This window comes from Leuresthes tenuis, unplaced genomic scaffold, assembly GCF_036924035.1.
Source record: "Leuresthes tenuis unplaced genomic scaffold, fLeuTen1.0.hap1 SCAF_5, whole genome shotgun sequence".
Classification (NCBI taxonomy): Eukaryota; Metazoa; Chordata; class Actinopteri; order Atheriniformes; family Atherinopsidae; genus Leuresthes; species Leuresthes tenuis.
Genome location: NW_027325359.1, coordinates 6,445,450 through 6,463,586, shown reverse-complemented (window position 1 = coordinate 6,463,586; position 18,137 = coordinate 6,445,450). Strand labels below are relative to the sequence as shown.

Genomic DNA, 18,137 nt, shown 5'->3' with positions numbered 1-18,137 from the left:
TTACAAACTGATCTAAAAAGTCTAAATCTGCTGAAAAGTGACTTTCAGTTCCTGTGAATGTAGATGCACTCGGTAGTTAAAAGTCTAAGCCCTGAAGATTTAAAAAAAAACACACCGACGGAGGCATTACTCGCGAGTGATAAAGTACGAGAAATAAAGGGTCTTTACTTGTATTCTTTAGTCAACAAACTAAAGGTTGGGCGGGCTTTAATTAACATCTATAGAAACTTTGGATGAGACTGGATGAGGATCAGTTGAAAAGAAGACTTACATCATGCCTTAGCACCAGTATTACAGAGGAATAAATATCCCTGCACTAGGTCCAGTACTGATCTCTGTGCATGCTCCAAGGCCACGAGAACGTTCTCAACAGAAACATTGCATACCTCATAAAGAAGTGGACGCCGTGTGCAAAACATTTAGAAATCAATACGTCAATTATAGTTTTTTCTTTTCTTTTTTTAACCCCCTCTCTCACTGAGAACGTAGTAACTAAAATCTGATCTTTGATCAAAGTTCGAAACCTTGACCCCGACCCCCCCTCTAATGCCAGCGACCCAGCCACTGACCCCACAGTAACGTACCTGCGACCTAATCCTGGCGACACTGAAACACGTTGGGAGCGTGTGCTCATTTGGTTAAAAAGTGGCATTTGGACAGCGTTACGACATCAGGCAGCACTGACTTAAATACAAAACAAGCATCTACACGGCTCCACGCTTTACTGTCGGAGCTCGGCTCCTCCCTGCCCCCCTCTAGATGTAGCAGCTCCCCAGTTCTCCAAGACTTAAAGTGCTTTCCTGTCCCCGGATGAATGTGCCTTTAAACTTTAAAAGGTTTGTGAAAGGAGTGCCTCATCTGGCAATTCCTGCTCTGAGTGGGGCTTTGTAGAGGCAGAGGAAGGTTGGCAGTATACTTCAGGACTGTGTGCAGAGGTTTGCTGCTTTCATCTAGCGTCTGTCTCCCAATGCACCTGCATGAAATAATGTTCTTTAAAGTAACCCGCCGTCTGCCTGATATGTGATCGATTTACATACAAGTCCTTCAGTTCTTTGCACAGGGTCTGAGATTTGTTGTTTCCAAAGTGCCGTGTTTGTTTCGTGAGCATTGCTAATTGGTTTCTCCGGTCTGACCTCAGAGCTGTGTGGAAGACAGGAAAGCACTCATGAGTCCTGCGAGTTTGTTGCGAGGTCAGTGAGGGGTACACAGAGGAAGAGTCCAACAATGTCAGTAATAATGCCCCAACTGTCTCCCTTTCTTTTTTTTTGGGTGGAGGTAGGGGCTCCTGGGCTCAGCCTGTTACGGTCTGAGGTCGGAGTCGTCAGCACGACTCCTCCAGCGCATTGACAACCTGTTCCAGGATATCGGGGCAGTAGTCTGCGATCTGCTGGAGAACAGAGTTGGCGTATTCCTGCAGCTCCCCGCTCTCCTTCTCACACACCTCCAGCTCCCGCTCCAGCTGGAGGAGAAAAATTGAGGGGTTAGTTTCCTTTGAAATTAGTTTCAGTCTGTTCTGTCTCTTTTAAGGGAAGAACCCCAGCTTATCTTCCATTAGTCCGGGCCATGGTTCATACATCTTTTCAAGTGTTTTCAAGCCTTTCAAGCACTGTGGAAAATCAGATATTTTTAAATAGATGTATTCTATCAGATGTGTTTGTGGTAGCATTTACAATCTATCAACAGCTAGCCGTGATTGAAAAGTGTCACTTAAAGCCTTGAACCCACCACTACAACACAGGAGTAAAGACTCATTCTAAACTCATTCTTAAATGCAAAGAGTTTAAATGTATTGACACGCTCCCAGAGTTTAAAATGCTCCTTATGCGTGGCATTACTGGATTGCTACTGATATTTTCGTGTGCATGTTAGATTTTACTGCAGTAGGGTGTCGTGATGAAGCTGATTTTCATACAATCAGATGATGATTTGGTGCCATTCACTCACTGTTCTATCACACATTGAAATGTGAGTAGCAAGCGAGGCTCGACCACAGTCGTCTACATTTTACACTAAAGGCAAAAATCCATCTTTATTTCCTTACAAAGCAAAATATTCAGTCATAAATACTCATTTAATATTCAGAAATACAATCATACTTTAAAGCCCTTTTCCAAAATCCAACCGTTGTGAAGCAGCATCTCGGTTTAAATCATCGAGCCAAAAGTGATGCCAAACTAGATCACTAGAGCGGCGCATAGATCGTTTTCATGAAAACCAGAGTGATGCGGACTTTTCTCATCCTTCTGCTTGTGGCAGGCTCTTTAGCCAAAGAACACAGGTTATCAAGAGTCTACCTGCTCCTTCATGCACACAGGAAACTAAGGCAGAGATAAACACGTCCAGGCAAGATGCCACACAGAGGAGAGTGATTGTGCTCTGCACTAAGACTCATAGCAAAGAGTTGTTTGGTGATGTGTTATGGTCAAAATAGAAAACATTAAACCATTGGGAACCTCCAGCACCGGTACGAACCCTGCCCACATGTGTACGTCACAAAACTGCATTAAACAGCCGAAGGCCTGCTGTTTAAGGGTTAAATTATGTCAAATGCTGTAATTGCTCCACAAAATATACTTACCTTGTCTCAAACATGCTGATTAATTGAAATAATTCAAGAATCTTAATCACATAAACTAGTGGCTCTTATGCTCCGTCACGAAATCGCCTTTACTCCATCTAAATGTAAATCATAGAAGATGATCAGAATACCTGTTCGACACTCATCTTCTGGAGCTCCTCCTCCCAGTCTTCAGGGTCGCTGTGGTGATAGTGAGAGGGCGGCGTGAGCTGGCTGAGGATGCTGGGGTCTCGGTCGTGGCAAAGGTCTGTCAGGTGGGCGATGTAGAGTTTGAGCTTGCTGCGGTTCTGGGACAAGGCTAGAAGAGGGGGTATCATCTGTAGGGTGGGAGAAAGTGGGGTAGAAATGAAGGATCTGGATTACACACAAGAGGTTAAACAAAGGAAGAGGTGTGGTCGAGTTTGAACGCCTAAATATAATAAGAGTTCCAGGCTCAATACAACACTTGGATTTAAAAAAAAAAAAACAGAGGGAAAAAGCATCAATGTCTGCATGCATGCTTATGAAGTCATGTCAATGTCACATTAGAGTCAGCTTTTGTGGGGAGATTAACATCGTCTGTTCAAGCTTGTGCAGCTCAACAAAAGTGTGTTGCAAGGTAACTTATTCAGCCACTGATTGGTTGAAAAAGCGTTATTCAACATCTTTTTCAGCACAGCTAATGATTAGCCTCAGAGCAGCGGCATGCAAAGCTAAGATGCTTTAGTTTGAGGTCACAAGACTCTTGGCTTGCACATGCAAACACACACACACACACAATTGAAACACTGATTTTCCAAAATAACAATGTTAAACCACAGGACGAGTTTGTAAGAACAGGCAACAAAGACAACGATCGTCCAACTTAAGAAGAGAGGAGTTAGATGACATGAAGACAGGCACAAACAAATCAAATAAACATGCCAGTGATGGGTGAAAGAGGTTTGGCTTCTCATACGAGCTCACCCTTCTGAACAAAATGGCTGTTAGAGAGAGGGGGAGGGCAAATGGCTGGCTACGCCCAAATACCCTCCTCATCATCCTGTTAGCCACAAGGTAAGCCAGTCGCAGCATTAGAAAGGAACATTTGGTTAGTGTAAAACCAGACAGAAGAAAACTTCAGAGCTCTTATAGAATTGTAGTTCCCTTTATGTAGCTTCCATCAGGTAAACTGTCTTTACAAACATTTTAGAGAAGCTCTTTATAATAACATGTAGAAGTTAACAAAGCAGTCTGGTGGATGGTGATCAGTTAAAACTACCTGATCTGGAGAGGGTTTGTGATTCGTCTGGTCGGGTGCAGTCTTCAGATGCTCATCTTCATAGTTGTCTGCCATCAGTTTCATCCTGTTCTGGGTCTAAAGACGGAGAGAAACCAAAGAGAGAATTGATTTTTGTCTTTCCGAGTTTATCTGCTTTAGCTGTTGGACAAAAACACCCCCGTAGATGACAGAAAAAGTCCACATTTGACCCAATGCTCCCAGAAGTATTCATTAAGTCCTTCTCGCACTGGTCAAAAAAGTAATAGTAAAAACTAATTTATAGCCTTAAACGTTTTTGTGTGACCAAGATACAGAAAGCCAGTCAGCTGCTCCACATGGAGGCCTTATTCTACTGTTATTTGACCGACTCAGCAGCAGGTTACGTTTCAGCGGCGGAACTAATTCAACAAAAACTTTTACCAGTGTCCATTACTTCCAGATGGACAACACACCAAGTTTTCATACTTCAATGTGTAGGAAGAAACATGAACGCATGTACTCATGGTCGGATTATTCCCCGACATGGATACCAGGCGCCTCTTCCCCACCTGCTGCTTGAGCTGTTGCACCAGTCTGTCCTTCTCCCGCTTCAGCAAAGCCACCTCATCCTGGGTCTTCTTCTTTTTAGAGGAGGACAACTCCAGCAGTGCAATGTTTGCATCCTTCTCACTGATGGCAGCCAACAGTGCCTCCTGCCTGTTGGGAGGAGATGATACAACATGACTTTTACCCACACAAGTAAATAGCTTGGATATAATCTATTATTTATCGCACAACACCAGCATGCCAGCTGGGGAGAGCCAGAATTGGATGACATTTTACAAGATTAAGGTAGCGATCAATGATCCCAGTCTATGCCACCCTGCCGTCTGTGGATGTGTGTGTGTGTGTGTACACGTGTCTTACTTCATCTCTAGCACCTCCTCCAGGTGTTTCCTGCGCTCAGCTCGCAGGGTTGTGAGGTGCGCCTCTTTCTCACACAGAGACTGTTGGGTGGAGGCCAGCTTGGCCCTCATGGACTCGAGCTCCTGTTTCACCTTCTCCATGGCACCCAGCAGCTCCTCCATCTGGGAAAACACACATACAACAATTCAGGGATGAATAGAGTAAGGTGGATGAAATCCATCCGTGACAGCGTCGGGACTTTTTTAAGAAAGGACTTGTTAATATGTACTGCTGTAATGAAAGAGAGGGGCGGCAGAATTCACGTGATCAACTATAACACAGGTGCCTGTAGAACCAGATTTAATTTACCTGCCATTTACTTTCAAATGTACTGGATCACTAGCATTGACAGAAAAATACTCAAGCAGCGCAAATTAGTCTGGAACCTCTCATTTTCAGTTTCAGACCATTAGTTTTGGGACACAAGTGAACAGACAACTAAATGTGATGTAGCACAGAGTGACAGAAGAACAGACATTAATACAGACATGATAACAGATTAAAATACCCCATCCACACCAGCAGCTCATCTTGTTTGTTTACAGAAGTGCCTCAGCAGACTGTGGTCATGTATCAAACCTGCCTCTTATTGGATCAACAGTCCTGATTGGGCAGGTCTGGGCAAAGCCGGGTGCGAACCCTGTTTTAAGGAGAGGGGTGCCAGACACATTCTGCCAGAGCACTTAACAGATGAGCACTCAGGTAGGGTTGTAGCCAGGAAACAAGACAAATCTTTGTTTCGTACCAATAGATGTTTAAATGAATGAACGAATAATTCATTCTCACTGGCTACTTGATGTATGAGCGAACCATTTTACGAATAATATTTTACAAGCAAACAGCAGGTAAAGAAAATTCATGTGGGCTGGAAACAACACAAACACTTTACAAAAACATGCAGCCTGAACAACATCAATCTGGAATGAATGAACTTTACAAACACGTAGATTGTGGAGGTTTGTTGCATGAGACTGCATGAGTTGTAGACGTTTGGCTTTTATTGTGTCCACCCTCTTTAAGTGACGGAGGTCACACACACTGGGGCTCATACCTTAGACCACTTAAAGTGGGCGAGGTTGGACTCATGCATTGGTTTGAGTGAGTGCTTCTGAGAGGCAGTTGTGTAGCAGAAAGAAAACAAGAGAAAATGTCAAGCAACGATAAAAGAACTGAGACAGAAGAGGAGGCCAAAGAGAAGGAGGGGGCAGGAAAAGAAAGGATGAGCAGCACCACAATGGCAGCAACAGGTGGTAGAGACAGAATTGCAGTTTCTTTTTTCTGTACATACACATGTTAAGATATGCCGTGGTCTTGTTGACTGTTTCATATTGTCTCGTCATGCATGCGTGTGCCGTGTACCTGTTTCTCCTGCAGGGACCGGGCAGCCTCCTCCTGTGCCAGCACCATCTCTCGCTCGGCCGTGATTTGAACACTCTCTCTCAGAGCCTCCTCCAGCTCCTCTATGCGCTCGGTCTTCTGACGCAGAGTGTCCTTCAGAACAGCAGAAACGTGCTTTGTTAGAAGCTGACGCAACACACAACACAGGCTGGACGCACACAAGCCTCACCTTCACCTGCTGGGAGTTTTCAGACAGGTTGTCCTCCCTCTTCCTGGCCTCCTCCATTAAACGAGCGTTCCTGCTCTTCTCCACCTGCTCCTTGTGCTTAAGTGACGCCACCTTTTTCGACTGGTCTTTCGTTTGCCTACAGGAGCACCGTTTGAGACGTTATATATTCTACTTGGATAGGGCATACAGATAATGTTATAGGAAATGTAACATTTACATCTCAAGCTATGAACAGATGTGAGGAAAAGCTCTATAATTCTTAATACACTCAGTGGACTGATCACAGTTTCTGAAACGCATGAAATGACGGTTACAAATACAGTCTTACAGACTTGCTTTGGTAAGGTTTTTGATAACTCTACAGAGACAATTTTGGATTTAGTTCGGGGGGGGAAGACAGAACAATAAGGAGGTGGAAAAGGGCAACATGAACCTACACAGGAGTAAGAGGAAAGACAAAGAGTGTCAGGAAAAGACAACTGCTTGCAGCTAACATAACTTTGGAGAATCAAAAGGTGGACAGAAAGAAGAGGGAGGTGAATGTGAGATGAGTACAAAGTGGGAAAAGGTGTCAGAGGAAAGAAAAGAGCAAATACTAACCTCGAGGTCAAACTGGTGGGGTGTGAAATTTCCAGTGCAAAGACAAGAAAGCAGGGAAGAGAAAACAGACTCAGGCTAAGAAAATGAGCAAATGTGAAGAGCAAGAGAGAAGGTGGGGCCTTGTACAGCCTTTTCACACAAAAGAAATGTTGGCTTTTCATGGCATCGTCACTCTGCTAAAGTGACAGCATTCAGTCGTTGGTCCCTTATTAAATATTAATGTTCTTCAAGGCTTCATTCAGCCATGGCTGTGAAAATTACAAAGAAAGCCAGGGTGCAAATTATTAGGTTTCATCTCCATAACAATTCATATTAGCATGCTGAGCGCTTGTGGTTGTGCAAAACATAGCATCAGTGGTTGGATGCAGTTGAAAATTTCCCTTTTTACAACATATTTTAGCCTGATATACCTGTGAGGGTTTATATGTATTACAGCAACAGCATTATCAACTCGAGAAAAACAGGAACTTTTGAATTGAAGAAACCCTCCCCGCCGATGAAAAACTGAAACACCTGTCAAAACTCTGCAAGCCCTCATAGGTTTACAGTTTTCTCATATCTCATTTTGCCCAAAACATTCATACCAGCCTCACAAGGGCTGTGTTGTGTTATACAGTCGAAAATATTTTTAGGAGGAGGCTTTTCAGGTTCAGCTCTCCTGTTTATTTGGTTCAGATTAAGACCAGACACTGCAGCCAATCATCGCAGGAAAAACAATGGAGTGGCAAAGTTTGGACAGCGCTGTCGTCTATCTAATCAAAAACGCAATCTGTCTGATTGCTCTGAACCCCTGATCGCATGTCAAATCAACCCACTGCTAATGTGCTCGCGTTAATGTGACCGCAGCCGTTTTAGTAAACTCTTCTTTTACTGTGGAGCTGCATGCAACTTATCAGTTTTACCCTGTTTTATCCCTCTTCCACATACACACACACACACACGCACACACAAAACCACCCCACCCCTCCCCTCCAACCGGTGAGTGGCAGAACGAACGAGGAGCAGCACAACATCTGATATGGACATGAATGTGAGTGAGAGAGAAATTCATTCATTATGACGCTCCTTATATAATCAAGTGTTATGTAAATCTAAAATATATAGGTGTCATCATCTCACCCCCTTCCCTCACCCTGGGGCCCCACAAGGATAATCTGATTTTAGCAGAAACACTTCTCAATCATTCAAAACTTCCTTCACACCAAACAGTTAGAAACCGGCTCATCTTTCAGCACTTAAACAAACCAGGTTCACCTCCATTAAAATAAAACGTCATTATTCATGCACACTGACGGTATCCGAGTTAAAAACCCACCTCTCCAGCTCACAGATCTTTTTGTCCTTGTCATTCTTTTCGTTCTCCATTTCTCTAAGTATTTCAAGGAGGCGGTCCACCTCAGCCTGCGCCTTCCCAGAATCCTCTTTGTGGCGGGCCACTTCCTGCTCCAGGTTTTTAATGCGCTCAGCCAGCTCAGTGTTGGCTTGAGCTTCCAGAGCTGCATTCTGAGCCTGACGGAGGACAACAGTGGTTAGAAATCAATGCAGTGGAGAGAACAGAAAAGCAGCTGCTTTTCTAGTTTTAATCTTTGTAGTCTTACTCTCTTTAGTTGGTTCTCCACTTTTAGGCACTCCTCCCTCTTCTGCTCCAAGGCAATCTCCATACTCTTGAGTTTGGAATCTTTTTTCAGTCCTGAGGAGGCCAGGGATGATGCATGCTCCTTAAGGTCCAACAGAGAGGTCTGCGTATATACACAAAATATAGATGTTTGGGATTATCAAACCAACACAACATGAGAGTGAGGAAACTCAAAGGCATTCATGGGGAAAAAACCCAACCCGATGCTCATTTCCACCAGCAACGTTTCACAGTATAAATAGAACAACAGTGACAAGAACAAGAATGTGCTTCTGGATCTATTTCTCACCTCTCTGTCTGACAGGTCTCCCTGCAGTAAGCTCAGTCTCTCCTTCAACTCTTTCAGTTCCTTCTTTGTGCAGTCGAGCTCCTCTGTCTTCTCCCGATCGTCTCTATCTCGCTGCTCCTTTAGACGCTCAATGATACGCTCCTACACGAAACAGTCACACGATATGTTCCCAAAAACTAATGCGTATTGCCACAAATAAACAGGAATGCAAGTCAATAACAACTTGGGTTTGCAAAGGTACCGGCAACTTGGCCAGAATTTACCTTTTCTGCAAGCGACTCCTCCAGTGTTGTGAGAGCAGTGTCAGTATTGGAAGTGTCCGCCTGCAAGGACTTCACTCTCTCCTTCAGGCTGCTCAGCTGCTTCTCCTTGTCCCTCAGTTGCTCCTGCAGGTTCTCAATCTGCAGTTCAAACACAAAAAGCCATCAGGCAAAATCTGCCGTCATGTCACAATGCCACACATTGTGAAACTAATACAAAGATGCATCCACCATGTCACAAACTTCCCAGAAAATCCCATAAATGGTTCTTTGTCATCATCACCTTTTTCTGTAGCACATTGATTTTGCGCTCTTTAACCTCCAGCATGTCCTTTAGATCGTGGATTTCACCATTGAGGGTTCCCTTCTCCTCTGACATTTCTTGAATCTGCTTGCTCTTCTTATTCAGAGTTGCCTCCTTTTCTTCCAAGCGCAGACGTAAGGCGTCAACCTGGATAGTAAAAGGAAAAAAGAAGAGTTTAGAATCAGTGTGGCTAAAACCAAACCAAAGAGGAAAAACTTTTCCTTTCCTTGGTAATTCTTGTGCTTCTGTTTGGTGTACCTCTGTCTGTAAGATGGCAGCTCGCTGCTCCTTGGCAGTGAGGGATTCCTTCAGGACTTCAATGTGTTGCTTGCTGTCTGAGAACTGGTTGGTTAGTGTTTCCAGTTTAGTTTGCAAACCAAGCAGCTCCGTGTCCTTCCTGGAGAGGTCCTGCTTCACCTGCTCCATCTGAAAAAGATGCACCTCATATGATCACAGGGCAGACAACAGGCAAGTATCATAGCAGCAGAGTCAGGTCATCTCTCGTCTTGCTGACCTTGTTCTTCATGAACTTGGTGTGACTGCGGTACACCTCCATCTGCTTCATCTCCTCTTGACGCTCCTCACAGCTCAGAAGTCCATTGGATTTCAGCATTAGCAGCTCCTCCTCCATGTCCCTCAGGCTCCGATCCATTGAGTTGATTTTTGCATCCTGGTATCAATGGAGAAAGGCTGGCAGTCAAGAGCATGGTTCAAGAAAACAAGCTAAAAAGCACACTATTTAAACTCCCACCTTCATGTCGATAACAGTCTGCAAAGCCTTTGTTTTGGTTGACTCGGGGGTTCCTTCGTATCGACGGTGAAGCTCCTGTTGGGTCAGATGTCGAACATGTATAAAATATCTGTTTTTATGACAAACAGGATGGTGGAAAACTATCAATACACAGGAAAGATCTCAGTAGTTGAACTGTACATTACCTCTCTCAGTGCAGTAATCTCTCTGTCTCTCTGGTCCAGCAAACTCTCAAGGTGATGCCTGTGCATCTCTGCATCCGCCAGCCTCCTGGTCCTCTCCTGGTCCTCCTCCGATGCCTTGGCAGAAGGCCCTGACACAACAAACACGTTAGCTTTGTTGACATGATGAGAAGAATGTTAATGTTGTCAAGAGGATTAGGCAACATAACCACTAATTAACTAGCAACAGCCAGCACAGATGCTTCACATGAAAGCCGATCTATTTAGCAAACATGAATATCTAAACACTGGGTTTGCAGATCCATATCCAACACGAGTGTTTTTTAGCTTTCTTCTGCGTTTCTCGAATGTTTCAGTTGAAATTTAACATCTCAGAATCATTTGAGAGATACTGATGCAAAGGCCTCTGGTTGTCATGTGTCTACTAAAGGGTGAATTAGGAATAGATTTAAGAAGCAAATAATGTTTTATTTGACCTGCCGAGCAGAAGCTGAGGAATAGAAGCTTGAAGTGATTATATGTTGCTGACATCTAAAGCCTTTACAGACAGGTGATACATAACTTTAGTGGCTGTTAAAGCTTTCATTCAGTTATCGTTCACTTGGACGTTAATGTAAGCCAGCAATATTTCCCTTTCACGTAAGATTTGACGACACATCCAACCAGTCATAGTGAGGTCTATGCTGTAGTGTCAGCCACACATTTAAGCTTATGGAACATTTGGGAAAAACTTTGTTTGGATTCTTGCGTTTCTTACTGCCCTCGCAGTGTTCAGCTCGAGTAAAAACCTTCACTTCACCTGAGGGGGGTTGACTCTGCCGTCACTGGTCTGATGTGTGTGTTTGGGAGGAGTTGCAGTCTGTCGGAGATCAGAACGCTAACAAATATTGGGCAGAGCGATTTCCTGTTTATCTGCCTTTAACACTGTGAAAACTAACATGGGCGCTACACCAAAACATGATAAGGGAAACCATGTAGAAGGAAAGTCTGGACACTGCCGTTTGCTATCTATCTAATAACGTCGTCTGTCTTAATATGTCGAACTATGACCTGTCGCGACTGCACGTACCTTTCCATTAACGTGAGAGCAGATTTCTGTTCAGCTTATGTTTAAAGTGATTCATAAATGTTACTAGGTCTGGGCTGGTGAGATTGCTGCTACAAAATGTGACAGAAAAGTAGCAGAGTGCTCATTTAAATATCACAGCAACACTTTCAGTGGCTGTCAGATTATGGAAACCAGAACATGTCTGAAAAGAGCTCGACTGGGACCTAAAATGTTAATGCAAGATGCTCAGTGGCTTAACATTTCGCACAGTTTGCTATAAAGAATCAGAATGTGTTGCTAATCATATCAGAACTGTAAATATTTTTAGACCTTATGGATATTTTGTTTATCATTACCTATAATTTACTTTTCACAGTTCATAGAGCATAACTGTTTATTTTGTATGCTTTTGTACAGTCCCTACATGTGTTTGAGTGCAAGTCATTCCCCTTTAGAAAAAAAGATAAAGCTAAATTAAAGAGGCATTTGACTAATAGCATCATCCTTGTCATTCTGTGGATATTGCATTGACATGATGATCCTAAACTCTTTCTACCATGTTGGACACCCTAGTTTCCAGTGAGAGTTCATACAGATCAACTCGGTGGGAACTTACTTTCTCTTGACCTACCTTTACTCTGCAGCATCTCCAGAAGTTTCTTGATGGACTCATCTCTGGCTCCCAGAGTTTGCTTCTGTGTGTCAATCCTCAGCTCCATCTCCTCCAGCGTCTTCCTGAGCAGGAAGAGCTCCTTAGCTTGTCTCTCGTGCTCGCCATGTAGGCGCCGGTAGTTCTCCTCTGTAGGTTCAGATGTCAGGGCCAGGTCCCTTCCTTGGCTGGCAGGGTCTTGCTGGAGGAGCTGGTTCAGGTCCCTCTGGATCCTCAGCTCATCCTGAAGGGCCTGGACTGTCATCTGGAGATGCTACAGAGAGGACGCACTTTTATTTCTTCTTCTGTGCCTTCATAAGTATGTGATTTATACAGAGGTACATGAGGTCAAATGTATAGATTATTTGAATGATTCATGGTGTGCAACCACCACACTTTACAAGAATGGCTCCTGACAGAATATTGTTTTACAGGCTGTTGAAAATCTGTATCTAATCATAACTGAGAAATTTTGCAATGTTCTGACTGATGCGCCCACAACAGCAGGCTTTGCAGACAGTGAAATACAAGTGGTGAAACACAATCAGCCCAGTGTAGTGTTGCATGGTTTGTGGCATCTGATGCCACGGACACTGGGCAGAGCTGCTGCGAGACAGTAACACAAGGCTGTGTTACACTGGTCTGAACCAGCTGTGAGCGTTTTCAAAAGACAGAACAAAGAAAGAAGTCAGTATCAGCCTTCATTTCTCTCCAGCCCCCTCCCTTTTCTTCCTGTGTCGTTCTTTCCTCCCCCCTCCACCAGCACACACCATTCTCCTCCTGATTCACTATTCATTTACCTTCCCTGCTCTCGCTCCATCTCCTCCTTCTTATACTCTCACCTCACCTCTCCTCTCACCAACCGTCCCTTTCCATCACCCTCTCCACCCCGTGACTAAGGCTGACTCACTGCTGTGACTGCACCGATCCACCCCCCCTTCTCACCAATACACCCATAAGCAGATACATGCACAGACAAGCACAGAAACACATCCACCATCTCCCTTCCTCAGCCCCCATATTCTCATCTTCACTGCCTCGGAGAGACAACTGTCAGGTGTCTGAGAACACAACACATAAGGGATATGATGCAAAAATTAAACTAATCTTTGTAAATGCGGTGTCCTATTAATAGGGAAAAGAGCAATTAGCACAAAATAACAGATGATTATTCTTTAACCGTGTGACCTCTTTCAATGGGAGGAGAAGCCACAGATAACTGCTGTGTGGTAGGGATTCCAAAAGGCTGTGGCCAGAATCAAATTATACACATGTAAACATACAATTGCAAACATGCACATTTAGCTGCGCCTCCATCCAATGGGGGCACGCAGTTTAACTGAAGCCATAATCAGCCAGATGCCTTCGAGAGAGCATGTGTGTGTGTGTGTGTGTGAGATTGTGTGTGTGTGCCCATGCTTCCTGTGCATGTGGGCCAGCATGGGAGGTGGAGCAGACATATGAAAGCAGACATCTTTAAATTAAAGCACCCGCTGATTAGCCCTGCGCTGGTCGGGCATTACTGGGAATTAGTCCAGAGTGTGATTCTGTGAGTCAGCAGGGTGAAGGCAGCAAATTACACAGGAGGCCTGCCCATCCATTAAGAATTACAGCTAAACAAAGACCATTTCTCTTCATTAAAGAAACCTAATTTGCACAAGTATTACAACACAGTGAGGAGTTTAACACATTTATCCAGGTACAGTTAATAAATACACACTTTTTACTTAGAAAAGGTACCTGTGTAGTAACACACCCGCACTTAAATTTAGTGAAATTTGTGTCACTATTCAGAAAGAAGCAAGCAAGACCAAAAAATAGAAATCTGGCACAGAATAAAACAAAAAACAGAGCGCTTCAGGAGAGGTTTTTTGGGTTTTTTCCCACAAGCAATTAGACTTCTCTACCACGACGCATAATGGACAACAACACACACTCAAACACTCTGCCTTCCACTCGTTCTCTCCAATCCCTGCAACCATTTTGGACGTTTGGTCATTTCTCATTTGTAACTTGAAATCAAAATTAATATTTTGTCTTTCAATAATAGGCAAAGTGTAGAAAATGCAGAAAAAAGAATAACTCATTGGGATGCATGGTTCACTGATGCATACCTTATCTAAAAAAATATTTAAAAAAAAAGGTACACATAAAGTTGTGAGAACTTAATAATAGAATAATCTAATTTAACTTCTGCTACACGTTACAGAGATTTTATTTTGTTCCGCTGTAGTTGATTTACAACCCATCACAAAATCCGCCTCACTGTCACGTTTCAATTGAGCTCAACGCTTTCACCGATTCCTGTAATATACAGAAATGCTAATGCAGCCATTAGACTTTACCCCTCTTTCATCTATAAAGCACAAGCATATAGCTGCATATAAGAGGATTAGCTTGACGTTCAGAAACCGCCTCTAACCTATGCAGAGAAGAACGAGAGAGTAGCACACTTGCTCTAAAGCTGACACACTGGGTGATGAACGTTTTTCTGCTCCAACATGTTGGACACAGTCAGTTCGATGATTCTATTCAACCTGAGGAAAACAAGCTGACGAGATCAGAGAATATTGAGACATCCATTTTATTCTTATTAAATAATAATTATAAATCTTTATCAATTATTTAATAACTATATCAATTATCATAGAATTTCCCTTTAAGATAAATAGTTTTTTTTTTTTTTTCCAGTCAAGAAACCCTCACCTGAGCTTCATCCTGAATAACACGATACTGTTCCTTCCAAACAGAAATCTTAGAAGCTTCATCTTTCCTGAGAGCGCGCTCCTTCTTCAACTCTGGGCTCCAGAAAGTCTTAATAGAATTCATGGATGAACTGAGCTTACTCTCTTTCACTTCCACATCTCGTCGCAGCATCTCATTTTCACGCAGAACCTGTGGGAACAGCGTATATTATGTGATACATTTTGCCCGTTTGCTCAAATTTCCACATTCTTAATCATGGAAAATTCAAACTAGGAGAATTATTTGCAAAATACCTCTTTAAGCTGGGCCTGCAGGTCAAGTATGGTGTTGTCTCTGGCCTGCCTTAGAGAATGGGGCACGGTTGAAGCCATGTGGTGGTCCCCAAAAGCTAGAGCATCACCTGCCATCATGCCTGCTGGCAGCACGGCATTAGCAGGCGTCGAGGTGGAGATATTGGGAGTGCTAGCAGCCACGACTCCACCACTGCTACCTCTTGATCCATATGTCACCCTATGTCTTCCCATGGTGGTCACTGTCCCACCACTTTTGGGAATGTGGTCACCTGCCATGGCGACCTCATTATCACTCAGGTACATTGGTCCGGAGGTGGCATATGCAGCATTGAGGGACTGGATGTTCTCCATGGAAAGCGTTTTGCCTCCGGGTCCTCCAGGACCTCCTCCACTTCCCCCAGTGCTGTTGGTACGGCGATGTCCCATCCGAGGAGAGCGGGGAAGGCGAGGTGATCGACCAGATCCCTGATTACTAGCACCGCTTCCATCCCTTCCTCCACCATGGTTGGCATCCCCTCTGCCAACAGAGCGGGCACTACCGTACATCTTGTGCTAAATAGAAAAAGGGATCTAACTGTGGAACAAGTGCGACTCAGAGTATCTGTGGGTATATCCTTGCAAATTTCCTGGATCTGTCTTCCAACAGTAGGGTGAATTTGTGCTGGTTGTCCCTGCTTCAACTGGAAAAGGTGGCCACAATGTTCATGATATAAGAAGTCTCTTGCTCTCCGCTTTAGAAACTGATGACGTCAACTCAGCTTCCCGGTGTTACAAATAACACTGATCTGCAAACAAAATACAGTTGCTCCTTGTAAACTGCACATTTACAGCAAGTAAGAGTTAATATACTAAATTAACATCACACCTGAATATATGAAAAATTTAAAAGGGTATATCAAAACTCAGCATCAGACTAGGAGGGACTGTGTAGGTTAGAGTTAACAGCGTTCCCTCCAGCAGTACAGACAGTTATATAACTGCTGGGGCACTTTCTACCAACTAATGCTACTTCATACTTTCACACTATATTGTACTTTCAGACGGGACTATTTTCAAGTCACATCGTAATTAATTCTCAAAATGAAGGACACGTGCTAAAATAACAAGCTATCACATTACAACACATGAATAAAGATGCTGTCGACATTTTTGGCCTCTTAAGTGTTAGAAAAAGCGGTATTATGCAAGGGTCGCAACCAAAATGTTAGTTTTTCCTCATAGTTTAATTTTGATAAGCATTTAAATGTATCCATGTCTAATCAAATATATCTTCCTTTAGGAAAAGTCCCAAAACACAAGTGTATCAGCACTTTATCTTATGTCCCTTACTATAAAATGGATATAAAGTAGCTTCAACAAGGCTCCTCCTCCAGAAGCTACAACAATAACAGGTCATATGGTGCTAATACAATGATGCTTCATTATTAATCATCTGATTGCGTCTTACATAATATCCGTCAGACAGGCCAAATCAGTACTAACTTCAATACTTCAACCACTTTTATTGCCAATACTTATGTGTATCCATATATTAGTAGGATTTCTTCAACCATGACTTAATTACAATAATTTTTTCAATGTTTTATGGATCATTTTGCTGAAGTAAAGGATTTGAAAACTTTATCGGAACACGGATATTTGTAAAGGGACATTTTTATCTTGGAAAAAAAACGCTTAAGTTTAACGACCGTTACAGCTGTTGTGGTCAGAATTCTACTATCGACTGTTGCTATGGTGAGACTGATACGAGCCATCGGGTTTCTGAGTATAGAGAAGAAAATACTCCGTTTTACATTTAGTTTACCCTTTAACTTCTGCGTGGCCGCTGCTAGCTAGTGTCACGTTAACACATTGGGGCTAACAGCACAAGCCCGACGTTTCTGCCTTTAACTTCAAACTGTAAATTACAGTAGTTCGCTTAGGACGCGTTTGAATCGGTTCTTGTATTTTTTGCTTGAGAAATAAATCGGCTCTCAGGGTAATTTTTCCAATGTGCTGACGCTATAGATTAAAACTAGTGAGGGAGGGAAAAGGGGGTTGTCCATGGTGGACGTTGTGAGGAGAAAAAAAATCTCCCAGCTTGGAAATTGTCATATACAAATATAAATATATATATGTAGCTCATCGAATAGCTAGCCAGATACTCAACGTGACGAGTTAATTGTGTGCGGTGTCTTGATGAAAAACACAGAATTAAAGCATTTAGCTCAATCCTAACGTCTCCGTGCAGCGTTTGCTTTGGAGACACCCATCAAACCATATCCATTTTTCTCTTCTTCTGATCCGCTTTTTATCTTTCAGCTACCCTTTCCTCCATGCACAGATTCACCCACATAACTGCGAGTCTGGTAAATATCTAAAGAAAAATGGGTTAAGTAACAAATGCACACGCTTGTCGTTAGCTCGCCGTGACATATGGAGGCTAGTCCATCCCAATTTATGTGTTCAAGCAGAATCTCTATTTTCTGTCGCTAACACAATAGCTGGTGGTAAAAACCTCTTCAAACAAACTACCTTTCTCGTTGTCTAGTAGAGCCCAAGTCGATGTCAGAACTCAGTCCTTTGTCAAACGGATATGGGCGACAAAAATGGTCATTTAATGTCAAATTTTCGATAAAGGTCTATCTGATTTTCCCATCTTTTTGCCAGCAGTACCAGCGGCTCAGGAGAGCCAGGGCGCCTCAGTGACGTCAAGCCCCCTGTGCGCGTTCACGACAGCCTTTCTCGCCACGCTTGAATTTTTCAGTCGTGCGGGCACGAGCCCTATTACCAGGGAGTGTGGAAGAAACTTATGGGTACACGGTGTTATAAGCCAAAAAGCTTCAAGGCTCAGACTCGTAAAAATGTTGTTGTGTTGTGCCCCTTTTGGTGTTCTGATTAACTAACACGAACTCTAACAAGACACTTTTAAAATAGACTCCAAACAAGGGCCCTTTATACTCCGCGGACCCCTGAGCTTGTGACCGACAGGCCCATTTGGGTGATAATTTCCTCCCAACATGCTGACAAATACATATACACAATGGTAAAAGTCCAAATTTTGGTTAAAAAAAAGTGGTAGATTTCCAAAAGTAAATATAACAAGGACG

The 18,137-nt window shown here is 43.3% G+C and overlaps 1 protein-coding gene across 4 annotated transcripts; it reads right to left on the bottom strand.

Moving 5' to 3' along the window:
- Window position 1: 1 nt before the first annotated feature.
- On the bottom strand, window positions 2-17,749 carry LOC140306975 (ELKS/Rab6-interacting/CAST family member 1-like). Of its 4 annotated transcripts, none has more exons than XM_072385640.1 (21): window positions 17,563-17,749; window positions 15,049-15,833; window positions 14,756-14,944; window positions 12,032-12,323; window positions 10,356-10,483; window positions 10,171-10,245; window positions 9,934-10,089; window positions 9,678-9,845; window positions 9,399-9,566; window positions 9,119-9,256; window positions 8,856-8,996; window positions 8,529-8,669; window positions 8,246-8,439; window positions 6,931-6,942; window positions 6,331-6,466; window positions 6,123-6,254; window positions 4,725-4,885; window positions 4,367-4,514; window positions 3,819-3,914; window positions 2,710-2,895; window positions 2-1,459 (listed from the first exon to the last, which is right to left on the bottom strand). In XM_072385640.1, the coding sequence occupies exons 2-21, from the start codon at window positions 15,592-15,594 to the stop codon at window positions 1,322-1,324; spliced, it is 3,345 nt and encodes a 1,114-aa protein (XP_072241741.1). In that variant the 5' UTR covers window positions 15,595-15,833; window positions 17,563-17,749; the 3' UTR covers window positions 2-1,321. The 4 variants fall into 4 exon arrangements, with proteins under 4 accessions (XP_072241741.1, XP_072241742.1, XP_072241743.1 ...); XM_072385641.1 differs by having other exon boundaries at window positions 6,337-6,466; XM_072385643.1 differs by lacking the exon at window positions 2-1,459 and adding an exon at window positions 3,524-3,599 and having other exon boundaries at window positions 2,806-2,895.
- Window positions 17,750-18,137: the final 388 nt, after the last annotated feature.